Source organism: Cervus canadensis, chromosome 8 (assembly GCF_019320065.1).
Source record: "Cervus canadensis isolate Bull #8, Minnesota chromosome 8, ASM1932006v1, whole genome shotgun sequence".
In the NCBI taxonomy this organism is placed as follows: Eukaryota; Metazoa; Chordata; class Mammalia; order Artiodactyla; family Cervidae; genus Cervus; species Cervus canadensis.
The window spans coordinates 29,994,545-30,012,431 of NC_057393.1; the positions used below are offsets into that span (position 1 = coordinate 29,994,545).

At 41.4% G+C, this 17,887-nt stretch overlaps 1 protein-coding gene across 1 annotated transcript; it reads left to right on the forward strand.

Moving 5' to 3' along the window:
- The first annotated feature begins 46 nt into the window (after nt 1-46).
- Nucleotides 47-16,868, forward strand: LOC122446050 (cytochrome c oxidase assembly protein COX15 homolog). The gene is made up of 9 exons (XM_043475751.1): nt 47-230; nt 1,397-1,587; nt 4,009-4,131; nt 4,414-4,600; nt 9,606-9,773; nt 11,816-11,897; nt 13,645-13,799; nt 15,432-15,545; nt 16,471-16,868. The coding sequence occupies exons 1-9, from the start codon at nt 141-143 to the stop codon at nt 16,600-16,602; spliced, it is 1,242 nt and encodes a 413-aa protein (XP_043331686.1). The 5' UTR covers nt 47-140; the 3' UTR covers nt 16,603-16,868.
- The last annotated feature ends 1,019 nt before the right edge of the window (nt 16,869-17,887 follow it).

A 17,887-nucleotide genomic window follows, 5' to 3' on the forward strand; every position in this document is an offset into this window, starting at 1 on the left:
GCGCAGTTACTGCTCGCCCCTGCCTTCCAAAGAGGAGGGGCTCGTTTGTGTGACCCGGAAGTGCTTCTTCAGTCGGTGGCGGAGAAAGGGGACCAGAGAGCACGGGAGGTTGAAGGTGGCCGTTGGGCACTGTGTATAGTATGCAGCGATTACTCTTTACGCCCTTGAAGGCCTTGCTGGGGAGCCCGTGTCTCCGGCTCCTGGTTCCTAGGGTGGCGCCTAGAACACAGGTACCGCACTGCAGCGCACTGAATCGCGGAAGCGGGCATGGGGAGAAAGGGCCAAGAGATAATAGATCCTCACACATCACGTTTCTGTAGCTCCTTGAAGTTCACAAGGCATTTCATTGTGTCTAGGCCTCCTGAGTTCGGATCCGGACCTACCACTTACTAGCTGTGTGCTCTTAGCCAAGTTGGGTAACCTTTCTGTGCCTCAATTTACTCGTCTGCAAAATGGGGATAATAGCACTTCATAAGTGTTGTATTAAATAATAGACACAGAGGTTTAGCATATGGTAAAAGCTCAGTGATTTTTACCCATGTGTTTGATTTCTGCTCAAAGCTACTGGGTAGTCAGGTTAGGGACTGTAACTCCATTCTACAGAGAAGTAAATTGAGGCTTAATTTGCCTAAAGTTACTTAGTTAACTGGGCTTCGCAGGTGGCTCAGTGGTAAAGAATACACCTGCCAATGCAGAAGACTCAGGAGACTCGGGTTTGGTCCCTGGGTCGGGGAAGCAAGATAAAATACCAAGTCTCCTGCCCGAGAGGGAGTCACAGTTCATTTGTTTGTAACTCATTTGTCAAATCTTTATTAAGGTCTTGTTATGTAAAGGAACTGTGTATGAAAGGAAGTTTGTAGAAGCCAGACTGACCAGACACTGCTGTCCTGTAGCTCTTGGCTTAGTGGGAGATAGAGACAAACCTCTGTGTACTAAATGATACATTGCTGTGTGATGGAGAGATATAGTGTGCTGGGAGAGTGACCCGGCACACATGGGGAGCGGGGGGAGGTCTGGGAATACTTCCTAGAGGAGGTGACATCCAGGCTGAGATCTGTGATAGGTCAGTCAGGGGACAAGTGGAACCCCAGTTAGAGAAAAATCATTTAAAAAAAAAAAAGAAAATAATCCTTATTTAATCCATATTTAGGTGTAGAGTTAAGTCTGGGAGAAATATGAGAGACAGAAGGTTCATGTAGTGTGGGGACGGATTGGAGGCAGGCAAACCAGTTGGGGGTAGATGCAGCCCAGATAGAAGATGACGTTTTACCTGGACAGTAGCAGTGGAAATATGACCAGGATACTTCATACCAGACACAGTGAGACTGTATGAGTAGCAGTGGAGTGAAGGCTTTTCCTCTTTCTCCAGTTGTAATTTGTCTGTCTTGATCCTTAGTGTGGTTGCAGTTGTGGGATCAGGCGCCCTTTGAGGCCAGGGCAATACAGCACTATCTCCGATGTAGCTTTGCAACCTGGAAGGGGTACAGTATCCCTCCCTTCAAAGGCTGCTGAGCGGGCGGTGGGCCGATGGCTCCTGGTCTGCAGTGGGACAGTGGCTGGAGCAGTTATTCTTGGTGGAGTAACAAGGTGAGTAATTTGTTCATAGTCAGCTATTTGGATCATCAGTAGACATGCAGGATGACGGAGGGGGAAGGGACCTTAGAAATCATCTAATCTAGCTCCACATTTTAGTATGCAGAAATTGAGGCCTATAGAAGGAACATATCTGATGGCTTGCCCCTCTGTAGAACAGTCTAGGATTTTACTAATGCATGCATGCAATAGAAGCCCTTCATAAAGACTGGTTCAGGTCTTAACTGTTAGCTGTGCATTGTTTGCGTATATTTCCCCCTACAATCAGAGTTCAGATTTGTCACAAACATTTCTGTACAGTTTGTTTGAACTACACACAAATAAGTTCCACTTCTCACTGTTGGTTTCTGTGCATGTGCTTCATGCTTGGTTGCTTCAGTCATGTCCGATGCTTTGTGACCCTTGGACTGTAGCCCACCAGGCTCCTCTGTTCGTGGGATTCTCCAGGCAAGAATACTGCAGTGGGTTGCCATGCCCTCCTCCAGGGGATCTTCCCAACCCGGGGATCGAACCTGTGTCTCTGACATCTCCTGTATTGGCAGGCGGGTTCTTTATCACTGGTGCCACCTGGGAAGCCCGTGCGTGCTTCTTGGGTCTCTTTAAATCTGTAGAGAGATGTTATAGATTTGGATTCTGCTCCCTCCACCTCCGCTACCCCCTTTGCAGTTTTTTGCTGTTGTTGAAGAAACCCAAGTCATTTGTACTTTGTAGTTTCTCACGGTCTGGATTTTGCTAATAGCATTTATGGTATTTAACATGTTCCAAAAGCTATGACAAACCTAGACAGCATATTAAAAAGCAGAAACATCACTTTGCCAACAAAGTCCCATATAGTCAAAGCTATGGTTTTTCCAGTAGTCATATATGGATATGAGAGTTGGACCATAATGAAGGCTGAGTGCCGAAGCATCGGTGCTTTCGAACTGTGGTGCTGAAGAAGACTCTTGAGTGTCCCTTGGACAACAAGGAGATCAAACCAGTCAAACCTAAAGGAAATCAACTCTGAATATTCATTGGAAGGACTGATGCTGAAGCTGAAACTCTAATACTCTGGCCACCTGATGCAAAGAGCAGACTCACTGGAAAAGACCCTGATGCTGGGAAAGATTGAAGGCAGGAGGAGAAGGGGACAACAGAGGATGAGATGGTTGGATGGCATCATCAACTGAATGGACAGGAGTTTGAGCAAACTCTGGGAGATAGTGAAGTACAGGGAAGCCTGGCGTGCTGCAGTCCAGGGGATTGCAAAGAGTCAGACATGACTGAGCAACTGAACAACAACAACAACAACAACATTGTCCCCTGTATTTCCTGTAGACAAACTTGTTGCTTGATCAAGTTCAGGTTGGGGACAGGGAGCAAAATACTTCATAGGTGACTGGATCATTCATAAATATCTGGTGTCTGTTAAAGATGTCAACAGCCCTTGATGATCATTGCCTAAATCTGTTACTTCATTAGAGTTGCAAAATTGTAATAGGTATTTTATTAGCTCAACTATAAAGAAAAACTTTCATCAGTAATTTGGTTATGCTGAGGTACAACATGTTAGGAAAGGCAGGATAAACACGTAATTCCTTTCCCTTTATTTATCAGTCTTCAAAATAATAAGTTGGTTCCCAAGCATTTTCCAAAAGTGACCAATAAAGTGAGTTTTTTAGTGTTAATGAGCTCATAGGTTTAAATATATTTGATTTGTTTCAGTCCATTGCAGTGATGATGATTTGCTCCAGTTGTTCTATCTTTGGTCAGTGCGAACCTCTTCAGATTGACTCCAGTCTTTCTGACAGGAACCTGGCAAACTTTGATTCCTTGCTTTCTGATTAAGATGTTCCAGGCTTGTCTTGCCTCAGACCTGAAGTCAGGTTTTTTACTTTTGGAAACCTGACCCCTTTTGGTAAAAATACTTTCTAGTGTTATTAAAGTATGTCTTCCTCAAATTCTCTCTGCATTCCCTGTCCCCTTACCTTATGTGTTATGTAGGCTGTAATCAATAGATTTTGACTTTTATTGACTTTAAATTCACTCAGTAACCTCAACTGATTTATATCTGTAGCAATCTCTTCCCCTTGTGTCAATAATATTGGTTAGGAACTTAGGGCACATTTCTTTGGTCTAAGGGTTGATATTATCTGTCAGGGAATGCTAGTGAAAGAAGTAAGGAGAGTTTAATGAAATAGAACAAGGAGTAAAGAAATTTGTACCTGATAGCAGCTCTTTCTGACAGAATTCTAAGCAGTAAGAAAAGAGCAAGTTGTCAAAAGAGGAAACAATGAAATTATATGTTTACTTTTATAGGGGTCAAGTTCAGATCTGCTTGCTACTGTAAACCATTTATGAGTAATGGAGTATGGTGCACAGACATAGACACACTGAAATTTAACATACACACTCAAATTTCTTCCCTACCTTAAGGCTGACAGAGTCTGGCCTCTCCATGGTAGATTGGCATTTAATAAAGGAGATGAAGCCACCCACAAGCCAAGAGGAATGGGAAGCAGAATTCCAAAAATATCAGCAATTTCCAGAATTTAAAATGTAAGTATTATAGAAAATTGGGTAAACATCCTACTAGACCCACTCAGTCTTTTTCTTAATTAAAATATTTCAGAACAGTAGGTTCTATTCTTTTTTGATATTTGATTTAGGTATGTTTAGTGAGCTTCCTACTCTAAACCTCCATTTCCAAAGTGATTCTGAGGTGGTTGATGAGGAAAATGGCAGACTGATCAAGTTTCAAAACCAAGAATGTTCCTGCATTCTACCAGGAAATAAAAATCAGATGGATCTTTCTTATTTTTGACTTCCCTTTTCACCCAGCTTGAATCATGATATGACGCTGGCGGAATTCAAGTTCATCTGGTACATGGAGTACTCACACCGAATGTGGGGTCGCCTTGTAGGCCTTGCATACATCCTGCCTGCTGCCTACTTTTGGAAAAAGGGCTGGCTCACCCGTGGCCTGAAAGGACGTGTTCTTGCCCTCTGTGGTTTAGTTTGCTTCCAGGTGAGATTTACTCAAGTTTGGGAAAGCAGAAATGTTCTCAGGAGCTTCCTAGTGGGCATAGTTTGAAACAGTATCACAAAGGAGGTAAGAACATGGATTTTAGTGTCATAGGCCTGGCTTCAAGGCCCAGCTCTGTCACTTAATAGGGACATGTTGTCTAACCTCTGTAGGTTGTGCTTTCCTTACCTGTAAATGGGGAAAATAATAGACCCTAATGCTTAGGTTGTGTGAATATTAAAAAAGATCGCGCATGTAAAGTACTTAGTTTAGTGTCTGGAATCAGTAAGCACTCAGTAAATATGTTTTTATGTCACAAGAATTAGAGTTTCTTTCCCATCATGGCGATCTTTCTGGGTGCTTGGTCTCCTCCCTTTTTCTAACTTGCCTGCTCTATGGGGAAGTGGGATCCCTATGTTAGAATGGCTGTAGAAACAAATAGGGAAATTTCAAGAGAAACATTTTGTGGGATGAAGGATCTTTGAATACAGAGGTAACTGAGAGATGCTCAAGTATAAATGGTGATTAAAGTTATGTAAGTTGAACTTCTCTTAAGGAAAAGAATGATTCCTACAGTTCTGGGGTTAGGGAAGCTTGAGAGCCAAGTAAAGGAATGTTAGAGAGGACAATGGGAGTATTTGGGTCAAGATATACAGGCTCTAAAGGAGAGTCCCAGAGCATCGAAGAAATATCAAAATTTGGTCAGGAGGAAACTAATTGGTTGATTTAAATCAAAGTGGTAAGAATACCAACCCATGATTAGAAATAAAGGAGGGAGATGGAAGAGACAAAACAGAAGGGATAGAAACAGATAATAAAGAGTTAGACATTAATAAAAATCTAATAGAAACTAGAGATAGTTGGTGAAACAAAGTAAAAGGTTGTTTTAAAATGAAAAAAAACCATTTAAGTCAGACTTTCAGGGAGGCAAAAATTTGAAGATGGCAGATAGGGTTTTGGAGGAAGAAAGTGGGGGCTGGCAGATCACACTGTGAGCAGGCTCATCTTCCAGCGTCCTCCGCAGATGAAATCAAGGTAATTAGAACATCTAGGGTAATAGTGAAGGGGGAAAGAAATAGCCAAAAAGACCTGGAGGAGCATATATTTATGTTAACATGATTCTGTTAGCTGGGGAGGGTTGGCGTGAAAGGGCTGTACCTTATCTGATATGACTAGAACTGACAGTTTTGTTAAATGAAAAGTCAGTTAAACAGGGAATTGTAGAATAATAATACATACCTTAAACTTTTACACTTAAGCATGTGCTTTCATTATAATTTTTTTAAAAAAGGAGTAGAAATTTAGACACTGGCAAACCAATTTGCCTGAAAAACTTTACAGATTTTTATGAATTGGCCTCCCACAAACTTTGATAATTGTCTCTTCCCACCTAATATGAGAGTAATTGTTTTTAAGCAGTTATCTTTGTCAAACTTCTCCAAAGGTTTCAGTCTAGCTCTTATCAAGTCATCTGTCTTTTTACTTTCATATTTTACTGGTTTACATAATGTTAAATTATATCAAGAATTTGTCCAAAAGGTTTTGTCCGAAATACACCTTTGTGTAATTTTCTATATTTGGCTTTTCAGTTCAGTTCAGTCACTCAGTCGTGTCCGACTCTTTGTGACCCCATGGACTGCATGCAGCATGCCAGGCCTCCCTGTCCATCACCAGCTCCCGGAGTTTACTCAAACTCATGTCCATCGAGTCAGTGATGCCACCCAACCTTCTCATCCTCTGTCGTTCCTTTTTCCTCCTGCCTCAGTCTTTCCCAGCATCAGGGTCTTTTCAGATGAGTCAGTTCTTTACATCAGGTGGGCAAAGTATTGGAGTTTCAGCTTCAGCATCAGTCCTTCCAATGAATATTCAGGACTGATTTCCTTTAGGACGGACTGATTGGATCTCCTTGCAGTCCAAGGGACTCTCAAGAGTCTTCTCCAACACCACAGTTCAAAAGCATCAATTTTTCAGTGCTCATCTTTCTTTATAGTCTAAATCTCACATCCATACATGGCTACTGGAAAAACCATAGCTTTGACTAGACGGACCTTTGTTGGCAAAGTAATGTCTCAGCTTTTTAATATGCTGTCTAGGGTGGTCATAACTTTTCTTCCAAGGAACAAGCGTCTTAATTTCATGGCTGCAGTCACCATCTGCAGTGATTTTGGAGCCTGATAAAGTCTGTCACTGTTTTCCACTTTTTCCCCATCTATTTGCCATGAAGTGATGGGACCAGATGCCATGATCTTAGTTTTCTAAATGTTGAGTTTTAAGCCAACTTCTTCACTTTCCTCTTTCACTTTCATCAAGAGGCTCTTTAGTTCTTCTTCACTTAATGCCATAAGGGTGGTGTCATCTGCATACCTGAGGTTATTAATATTTCTCCTGGCAATCTTGATTCCAGCTTGTGCTTCATCCGGCCCAGTGTTTCTCATGATGTACTCTGCATATAAGTTAAATAAGCAGGGTGACAATATATAGCCTTGATGTACTCCTTTTCCTATTTGGAACCAGTTTGTTGTTCCATGTCCGGTTCTAACTGTTGCTTCCTGACCTGCATGCAGGTTTCTCAAGAGGCAGGTCAGGTGGTCTGGTACTCCCATCTCTTTCAGAATTTTCCACAGTTTGTTGTGATCCACACAGTCAAAGGCTCTGGCATAGTCAATAAAGCAGAAGTAGACGTTTTTCTGGAACTCTCTTCCTTTTTCAATGATCCAACAGATGTTGGCAATTTGATCTCTGGTTCCTCTACCTTTTCTAAATCCAGCTTGAACATCTGGAAGTTCATGGTTCACGTACTGTTGCAGCCTGGTTTGGAGAGTATTGAGCATTACTAGCGTGTGAGATGAGTGCAGTTGTGTGGTAGTTTGAGCATTCTTTGGCATTGCCTTTCTTTGGGATTGGAATGAAAACTGACCTTTTCCAGTCCTGTGGCCACTGCTGAGTTTTCCAAATTTGCTGGCACATTGAGTGTGGCACTTTCATAGCATCATCTTTCAGGATTTGAAATAGCTCAACTGAATTCCATCACCTCCACTAGCTTTGTTTGTAGTGATGCTTTCTAAGGCCCACTTGACTTCACACTCCAGGATGTCTGGCTCTAGGTGAGTGATCACACCATCGTGATTATCTGGGTCATGAAGATCTTTTTTGTGTAGCTTTTCTGTGTATTCTTGCCACCTCTTTTTAATATCTTCTGCTTCTGTTAGGTCCATACCATTTCTGTCCTTTATCGTGGCCATTTTTGCGTGAAATGTTCCCTTGGTATCTCTGATTTTCTTGAAGAGATCTCTAGTCTTTCCCATTCTGTTGTTTTCCTCTATTTCTTTGCACTGATCACTGAGGAAGGCTTTCTTATCTCTCCTTGCTATTCTTTGGAACTCTGCATTCAAATGGGAATATCTTTCCTTGTCTCCTTTGTCTTTCACTTCTTCTCTTTTCACAGCTATTTGTAAGGCCTCCTCAGACAACCATTTTGCCTTTTTGCATTTCTTTTTCTTGGGGATGGTCTTGATCCCTGCCTCCTGTACAATGTCACGAACCTCCATCCATAGTTATTCAGGCACTCTGTCTCTCAGATCTAATCCATTGAATCTATTTGTCACTTCCACTGTATAATCGTAAGGGATTTGATTTAGGTCATACTGAATGGTCTAGTGGTTTTCCCTCCTTTCTTCATTTTAAGTCTGAATTTGGCAATAAGGAGATCGTGATCTGAGCCACAGTCAGGTCCCGGTCTTGTTTTTGCTGACTGTATAGAGCTTCTCCATCTTTGGCTGCAAAGAATACAGTCAATCTGATTGCGGTATTGACCATCAGGTGATATATATGTGTAGAGTCTTCTCTTGTGTTGTTGGAAGAGGGTTTTGCTATGACCAGTGTGTTCTCTTGGCAAAACTCTGTTAGCCTTTGCCCTGCTTTGTTCTGTGCTCCAGGGCCAAATTTGCTTGTTACTCCAGGTGTTTCTTCTACTTTTGCATTCCAGTCCCCTGTAATGAAAAGGACATCTTTTTCGGATGTTAGTTCTAGAAGGTCTTGTAGGTCTTCATAGAACCTTTCAGCTTCAGCTTCTTCAGCATTACTGGTCAGGGCATCAACTTGGATTACTGTGATATTGAATGGTTTGTCTTGGAAAGGAACAGAGATCATTCTGTCATTTTTGAGATTGCATCCTAGTACTGCATTTCGGACTGTTTTGTTAACTATGAGTGAACGTCGTCTTTTTGGGCATCAGCGAACTAAAATGGACTGGAATGGGTGAATATAACTCAGCTGACCATTATATCTACTACTGTGGGCAAGAATCCCTTAGAAGAAATGGAGTAGCCATCATATTTGGCTCTACTTCAATTCACTTAAATTCAGTCACTCAGTTGTGTCTGACTCTTTGCAACCCCATAGACTGCAGCACGCCAAGCTTTCCTGTCCATCACCACATCCCAGAACTTGCTCAAATTGTGTCCACTGAGTTGGTGATGCCATCCAACCATCTCATCTTACGTCATCCCTTCTCCTCCTACCTTCAATCTTTCCCAGCATCAGGGTCTTTTCCAGTGAATTCTTCACATCAGGTGGCCAAAGTATTGGAGCTTCAGCTTCAGCATCAGTCCTTCCAATGCATATTCAGGACTGATTTCCTTTAGGTTTGACTGGTTTGATCTTGAGTCCAAGGGACTCTCAAGAGTCTTCTCCAACACCACAGTTCAAAAGCATCAATTCTTTGGCTCTGAGCTTATTTATAGTCCAACTCTCACATCCATATGTGACTACTGGAAAAACCATAGCTTTGACTATAGGCTTCTACTTCAATAAAACATTAATTCTAAACAGTGGTTAAGTATTTATGGTGCTGTATGTGGAAAGTGGGTAGGTCTCAATTCCTTGGTTCCTAGGGATGTGGGAGCGTATGGAAAGGAGGGGTCAGATAGGATACTCACTTTCTCAGAGAGTCAAGTTGAATAGACAGCTTCAACCTGGTCTTGTTTGCCCTTTTTCTTTGTGATTGTAGGGCCTTTTGGGATGGTATATGGTGAAAAGTGGATTAGAAGAAAAACCAGATTCCCATGACATCCCTCGAGTCAGTCAGTACCGCCTGGCTGCCCACCTGGGATCAGCCCTTGTGCTCTACTGTGCCAGCTTATGGACCTCGCTCTCCCTGTTGCTTCCACAGCACAAGGTAAAGTCAGGCTGTATTGTTTACCACACATGTGGACAGGGTCAGAGACATGGAAATTCTGGTCCTAACGGGAAGTTCCAAGTCAAAATGCATACATTCCGTTAGCAACATCGATCAGTTTACTAGAAGCTGGATATAACTAAAGTTTAGAGAAACAATGAATTCTGAGACTCTGGATAGCTTCGGGATGGCAAACTAAAACCTGCACTTATGATTTTAGGCAGGGGTGACTCATTCAAAGGAGAATTAGTATAGGAGCCAAATATTTTGTCAGCATTGCCTATCAAGAAAAAGATGAAAACATGAGTTTTAGTAAAAGAAGGAGTGAATACCAGCAACAAGAGACACCTCGACCACTTGACTTCTGATTCCCAGCAGGATGATGGGTGGAGAGGTGAGGAAGGCCAGAACGAGAGTTGCCTGTGGACCTTAGTGGTGTACAAAAGCCACGTTAAGTTGTTGGTTCTTTCCATGGGGACCCTACCATTCAGCAGATCTGACAATATAGTGAACCATAGTGATCTTGCCTAGAAGTATTTTCTCTGTATGCTGATTAAAAGGAAATACATTTTAAAATGCATATTATTTTAGGTGTCAAAGTCATGGTTGGCCTGAATAACCTGTTCATGGAGTGAGGTTTAGGTTGATAGTAGGACTTTTAAGTAGAATCATTTAGTAGGTACCTGGAGCCAGTGATCTGGATCCCAGTAAGAACAGGAGTTGTTGACTTGGCATTCATCCCACAGGGAAGCCAGATGGGGTTGAAACATTGGTATAGTAGGTAATTCACATCTGACTAGTTCCTATTCTTCTTACTCTCAAAGCCAGACTTCTAAGGCTAACCTACATCTAGAGCTGTACATCCTAACAACTCATTCTTTTTTCACACTTCTTGTCATCTGGCTTCCCCATCCACGCCATCCATATCCGTCTACACATTCACCCCTACACTTGCACATGTCAAGTGTTCAGTACTTAGTACAGTCTCCTAAGTTCTCCTAACTGAGTGGTACTCTTAAAGGTTACCAGTGACTTTTTAATTATTAATTGTTTTTCTCTTTTTGTTTATTTATATTCCACTAATTACAGAAAGGATTTGAGATGATAGTCAACCATATAGAACTGTGCTGTCCAGCACAATAGCTCCTAGCCACTATTGCTATTTAAATTCTAATTAAAATAGGTAAAAATAACTTTGTATAAACAAACTTGTTATCTACTTAAACTTTAAATAAAATTAACTTTTTAAAAAATTTTCACTTGCTCTAGCCTCTTTTTAGATCCTCCATAGCCACATATTGGGCAGCACAGATAATAGACCTTTTCTATCATCACAGAAAATTCTAATGGCCAGTGCTGATACACTGTCCTATGAAATCTTAGTAATGATACCTAACTCCTCACATACTAGATTGTAAATCATTTGAGGGCAGCACGCTGGCTTTCCTTTGTATCTTTCCTTTATGCTTGCATGTGTGCTTATTTTGCCTGTGTATAAAGTTCTTACTAAATATTTGTTGATTTGCTGATTATTATCACAAGCTGGCTACAGTAAAATAAAAACAATTTACCCAAAACACTAAATGCAAGAATCTCTACTCTACTCTCTCCACAGTGTTGATTGTGATTATATTTGCTAAACACTAAATATTACACATGACTTGAAAATCCAGTTCTTTACCTTAAGTCACATCATTTTAACCATGGTGAAATGGTTTTCCCTGAACAATGCAGATCATTCCATTCCTGAACAGATGTATATTGAATACCTATATGCCATCTACTGGGCTAGGATTACTGTAGTAAGCAAGTGAAATGGCAGTTCCTATCTTCACAAAACGTACAAGGTAGCAGGGAAGACAAATAGTAAATGTATACATTTAATAAAATTTAGATAAAGTAGAATGTCTTGTGGGAGTGCTTAACCTAGTCTAGGAATCAGAGAAGATCTGGCCTCAGATTGTCTCTGGAGTTTGTCCTTGGAGATCTTGCTGCCTTTCCTAATTCCTGCAGTCAGTGTATCTGGCAATTTTCTTATTTAGTTGCCTGAAACCTGTCAACTCCTGAGGTTGAGACGATTTGCTCATGGAACTGCAGGCCTGGTGTTCCTTACAGCTCTCTCAGGTAGGATTCTTCTTATCAAAGGTGGCCTAACTTCTTTTTACTCTTCAGGTGGGATCTCTTCTTGCCTAATGCTTTCCTCCTGCATCTTTATACCTCCTTCTCACACCTGCCTGTCTCATACCCACCATCTTCACCCTCTTGTTTCCTATTCCTTCCTTCCCCAAATCCTGCTTTTCAGTTAGTTGAACAAAAATATTGAACATCTACTTGGATCCAAACTGTCTAGGTTCAAATCCTGGCTTTAACATCTATAAACTGTATGACCTTGGACAAGCTGTGTAACCTGTCTGGGCCTCAGTGACCTCATCTATAAAATGGGGAAGATGATAATAGTTTAAGTAATATATGTGAAGTATTTAGCACCTCACAAGTAGCAAAGGCTATATAAGTGTTAGCTGTTGTTATCAATATAAACATTATTGTTATTACATTATACAAGATAGGTTAGACAAAAGCCTGCCCTCAAAGATGGCCTTTAGGTGGGGAGTTTATTGGGGGGCAAAGAGACTAAAACAGATCTCTCTCATTCTTTAAATCACAGCTCTACCTTTCTTACTCTAGAACTGCCCTGTACAATAATCACTAGCTTCATGTGACTGTTTAAGCCTAAGTTAATTAAAAGCAAATAAAATTTAGTCTCAGTCACAGTAGCCACATTTCAAGTGCTCAGTAACCACAGTGGGTGGCTTGCAGCTGTTGTACTGGATGGATGACAGATATAGAACATTTCCATCATTGCAGAAAGTTTGATTGGACAGCACAGCTCTAAATAAAACCACCAAACCAGTGATCCCACCCAAATCTCCCCCCCACTTTTTTTGATGGAAGAACATGAATTTTGACTTTATAAATGCAATTTAGAAAAATAAGGAATATGATTTAACATACCTGAATCTTCTGTGATCATAAATAATGGATCAGTCATCCATTAAATTCATGGATACCTTCTTTGTGTGTTTATCCAGGGTTTAGTTTATAAGATTTTTTTGAGCACTTGGGGAAGACAGATTAAAAAAAACAATAAAACCCGTAACATGCCAGATGATGTTGAGTGCTGCAAAGAAAATAAAGCAAGATAAGGGGATAGACGGGTTGGGGAGTGCTATTTTATACAGGATTATTGGAGAGATCTCTTTGATAAAGTAACATTTAAGTGGAAACTTGAGGACATGAAAGAGTAAATTAACTAGTTTCAGAATAGATCAGTTGGCGGTGGGGAGGCGAGGCAGTAAGGAGAACTCATATCACAGTCAGCAAAGGAACTTTTCCAAACTAATATGCCTCTCTCTAGAGCTTCTCATCCAGCCCTCTAGGGGAGGCATGCTAGAATCTTGGGGTGGAAGTAGGTGAGGATGCAAGGTTTTGTTTTTTTTTAAGTTTCCATGGTGAATACAGCAGGATTTGAGAACCCCTGCTGTAGATCTTTCTATTCTCTGACTATTCCTTTTGTCTAACTCTGAAATAATAAACATTTTCTATGTCAGAACTTCCCTGGTGGCTCAGAGGGTAAAGAACCTGCCTACAGTCCAGATTGAAACCCAGGTTCAATCCCTAGGTTAGGAAGATCCCGTAGAGAAGGGAATGGTTACCCAATCCAGTATTCTTGCCTGGAGAATTCCATGGACAGAGGAGCCTGGCGGGCTACAGTCCATTGGGTCACAAAGGGAACTTTCACTTTCATGTCAGAACTAGTATTTGATCTCTTCTTTCTCTCATTTTAATAAATACTATTTACTTTGGAACCCAGGGGCTTTTGTGGCAGGGCTGGATGCTGGACTTGTTTACAACTCCTTCCCCAAGATGGGAGAAGCTTGGATCCCAGCAGATCTCTTTAGCTTCTCCCCTCTCCTGAGGAATGTTTTCGAGAATCCCACCATGGTGCAGTTTGATCACCGGGTTCTGGTAAGTCTGGCTGGGGGTTACTGGCTACTACACACAAGGAGCCTCTCACAGGCTCTGGGTGTCTGAAGCACTGCTAGCAACATTGAGATGGTAGAGTGGGTACTAGAATTCTTTTTAGAAGAAATTTAGTACCAGTTTTCTGATGTGATGTTTTTGTCTTAACTATCCACATACCTCTAGCCAAATTCTGACTTGCAGGATACTGCCAGCTTTTTAAAGTTAATTCTCCTCAATCCTGTACATGCAGAGAAGAGTCATTTTAGCAGAAATGAGGCCAAGTAGAGAAGAGAGTGTAAAGACAGTGGTTGCTGAACACATAGCCATCAGGCTGAACCAAGACCCCAAGGAGCTAAGAGCATCATAAATACTCCTCATCTTATTTAAGTTAATATTTATTAAGGACCTACCATGAGTCGCGTTAAGATTGCTTGGTGGCCTGAGCATGATACATCGGAGCTCAGGGAAAGGTTAGTTGCAAGGAGGCCTGGGAGAAGCAGTAGTGCTATTGTAGTAATGCTGTGAGAGTGATAGGGTTCAGGGTTTCCTGGTAGGACCCAGACTTGAGAAGATGGATCTGAAAGAAGTTGTTTAGAGTAGAAGACTGGCTGCAGGAACAGAAGTGAAGAAAGATCAAAGGCGATCCTAGAGTTTCTTCTGTGGCATGTTTAAAACATACCAGCAGGAATGGGACTATTGAAATGAGTGTTGAGCTAGGGACAGAGGATGTCATCAGACTGAGGTATGTTGAGCGTGAGATGACAGTAGTGCACGCAGAGAGAGGGGCCCGGGGGCCTCATATCCAGAGGGAACGCTGGGGCTAGGGCAAGTTACCTTGTGCGGCCTCAGTCCCCACTGCCGCACAGCATTTTGGAATAAGTAAAGTCTGGTTGAAATTGACAGCTATGAAGAGAAAAAGATGTGAAATTGGTATAGAAAATGATAGAAAACATTTTCCTTGATATCATGGAAGGTGGGGTCGGAAACCCTACTGCCAGCTCCAGACTGTCTTTCTAAAGAAGTGGAAATGACAAGGAGACTTTAGATCTTTTTAACACTAGCTGGAAGCACCACCACCTCCTCTACTCACAGTCCAGGAAAACGGTAACTCTCACGTGCTGGGGTCAGCCTTGTTTTAAAAATACAGGATTAAAATAGAGATAAAATTAGGGATAAATAAGAGGGTGAGATGGTTGGATGGCATCACCGACTCAATGGACATGAGTTTGGGTAAACTCCTGGAGGTGGTGATGGACAGGGAGGCCTGGCGTGCTGCGGTTCATGGGGTCGCAGAGTTGGACACGACTGAGCTGAACTGAATTGATGCAAAGAGTAACTTAAAACCTGAGGGCCACACCGGGCAGACACCCACATTGGAAGGTGGGTAAGATTACTGACAGTCAGTGTGTATAAAGTGCAGTAACTTTAAGTGTAGCCACACCTCCATTGCACTGAAGTGGCGAGCAGAAGAGGAGCAGGGAAGAGCTTAAGGAGTCATCAGGTGGTTCTCTGCCTGGGGGGGGGAAGTGTTCAGTAGTTACTCAGTGGATCTGGGGGAATTAGCTGTAAGGTGAGCAGAAACCAGGGGGTAGGACATTCTTTTTGGCACCTGATGAGACTCTTTCTACCCTACAGGGCATCACTTCAGTTACTGCCATTACAGTACTCTACTTCCTCTCCCGAAGAATTCCCCTTCCTCGAAGGACCAAGATAGCAGCCACCACTCTGCTAGCTTTGGCATATACACAGGTATAAGCCACTTCTTTTGATTCTGAAGGTGTCCCCAAAACAAAATTTAAAAAGAAAGGTGACAGGCCTAGGAGAAAATATTTATAATAGACTAAAAGATTAACAACCAGAAAATAAAATAAGTAAAGGATATTAAGACAATTCTCACAAGAGAAATGATGAATGGCCAGTAAATATGAAAAACTCTTTAGCCTCACTCATGATCAGAAAGGAACAAATTAAAGCAATGTGTGCCATTTTGTACCTGTCAGATTGGAAAAAAATGAAAAAAAAATCAGGTATTGGCATGGGTATAGGAAAATATACATTTGTATATTCTTGGTGAGAGCATGATTTGTTATAGCTATTTTTCTGAGGGCATTTGGCAATATTTTTTGAAGTGTTAAAATGTTTAGTCCTTTGATCAAGCACATTGGCTTTTTGCCTGCTCTGGAGCTACTCTAATGCACAAAGAGCTGTTCCCAGGAAATTCATTATGGAATTACTGTGATAAGTGAAAAATTGGAAACACCCTAAATAAACATCTATGATACAGCCATCCTGTGGAATACTGTACAGCAGTTTAAAATAATAAGATCTCAAGACATACATTGTTACTTGAAAAAAAAGCAAATGACAAAACAATATATTTTTTTAAAGCTGTTATGTCTTTCTTTAAACATGTATATAAAAATACAAGTGTGAGAAACTGGTAATAGTGGCTGCCTTTGGGGAAGAGAACAGGGCTAGATGAAGGATAATTAGGGGGAATTTTAGTTTTATCTAATTTGACTTTCTTTTGTTGTAAGTCTGTTTCCTTGTGAAATTTTTAAGATATGTTTTTTAAAGTTCTGATGGGAAAGTGTGGCGGGTTCGTGTGTCTGGTCGTTTCTGTTCTGAATGTGTGTCTCCTGCTTGGCTTACTGCTTGCTCTTCTCTGTGGCAGGTGGGCTTGGGCATCAGTACTCTGCTGATGTATGTCCCAACTCCTTTGGCTGCCGCTCACCAGTCGGGCTCCCTGGCTCTGCTCAGCGCTGCCCTTTGGCTCATGAATGAACTCCGAAGAGTCCCGAAATAATTCTCAGAGGATCAGCTTCCTAGGACTGAAACTGTGCTTTTGAGAGATCATCAGAGAGCACAAGAATTTGAGCTTTTCTGAGAGGAGGACCTTGGCATACCAGATGGTTTCCAAGTTGGTCGAGTTATTTAAATTCTTTGCCTGTTTTTGGGACAATCACTGGATCAAGCAAGTCATTAAGTATGGTTATGCTTAAGGTTCCTTTTTAAATCTGTTGAAAATCAGATTTAATGTAGAGAAAGAATTGTCTGTCATTTGCTTCTTAACAGGCTCTGTGTCAGTTTTCTTAAATGTTGACAGGCTGTTGGTTCTACATGCATAATCTCTGTTTCCTTGACCTCCTGAGTCCTGGATTCTGCCTGAGTAGAAATTCTTATGATCTCAACTGTACTTCTGTCAGGTAGAGAATCAAATGGATGGATTGGCATACCCTAAAGTAGCCAGATAGCCTTCAGCAAGAAACAGCTGTATTCTTCTAGTGTCTTGATTTTCAAAACGGAGGAAGGCACTAACCTAGTCCCTCCTGTGATAGGGCTGTTACATCTCTACATGAGATGAATGGAGAATAGTATAAATCAGTTCCTGAAAGGGTTTCCTGAGAGCCTCATGGATAAGAAAAATACAGTCTTGATGGTGTAGTACATGGACATCTCTTTGGTTATTTAAACAAATTATTGACTAATGAGTTGGTGTGATTTTGGCCTCTGTTGATATTTCACAGGGCTCTGTCTTATTCAACATTTTTAAATCAGCACTTTGGATGAAGGCATCACAAAGACCATATTTGAGGATGGAGCAACCCAACATTGCTGATACAACAGATGACAATCACAAAACAGTTCCAGGGTGACATCATCAAGATGAAATTAAACCAGTCATAAATGTAACATCTTCATTTAAATAGGTTATGTAAGTTTGGGATAGAGAAAATTATCTTATCATCTTCATATAAAAAAAGACTTAGGGACTTCAGTTGGATACAGGCTCAGTGTGAACCAACCATGTGATGACACTGGTAAAAACTAGTGGTGTTTAAAGATTCTATGAATAGAAGTGTCACAGCCATAGTCAGAAAACCACGCTGCAAGTGCTGCATTTCATTCTGGGTACTGCATGTTTTAAGGAGGATACTCACCAGCATGTATGTATCAAGAGGCAGGAACCAGGACAGCAAGGAGTCCAGAACCTGTTTCACACTGGGAATACTTGAAAGAACTAGGAGTATTCAGCTGGAGGAGAACACTTAAGAGACAGCAAGAATCCTGCCCTTGACAAGTTGAAGCCC

Coding starts and splice junctions, on each gene's coding strand:
- LOC122446050 (XM_043475751.1), top strand. CDS start 141: ATGCAGCGATTACTCTTTACGCCCTTGAAGGCCTTGCTGGGGAGCCCG. Junction 1,588..4,008: donor ATTCTTGGTGGAGTAACAAG/GTGAGTAATTTG, acceptor CCCTACCTTAAG/GCTGACAGAGTCTGGCCTCT. Junction 13,800..15,431: donor AGTTTGATCACCGGGTTCTG/GTAAGTCTGGCT, acceptor TCTACCCTACAG/GGCATCACTTCAGTTACTGC.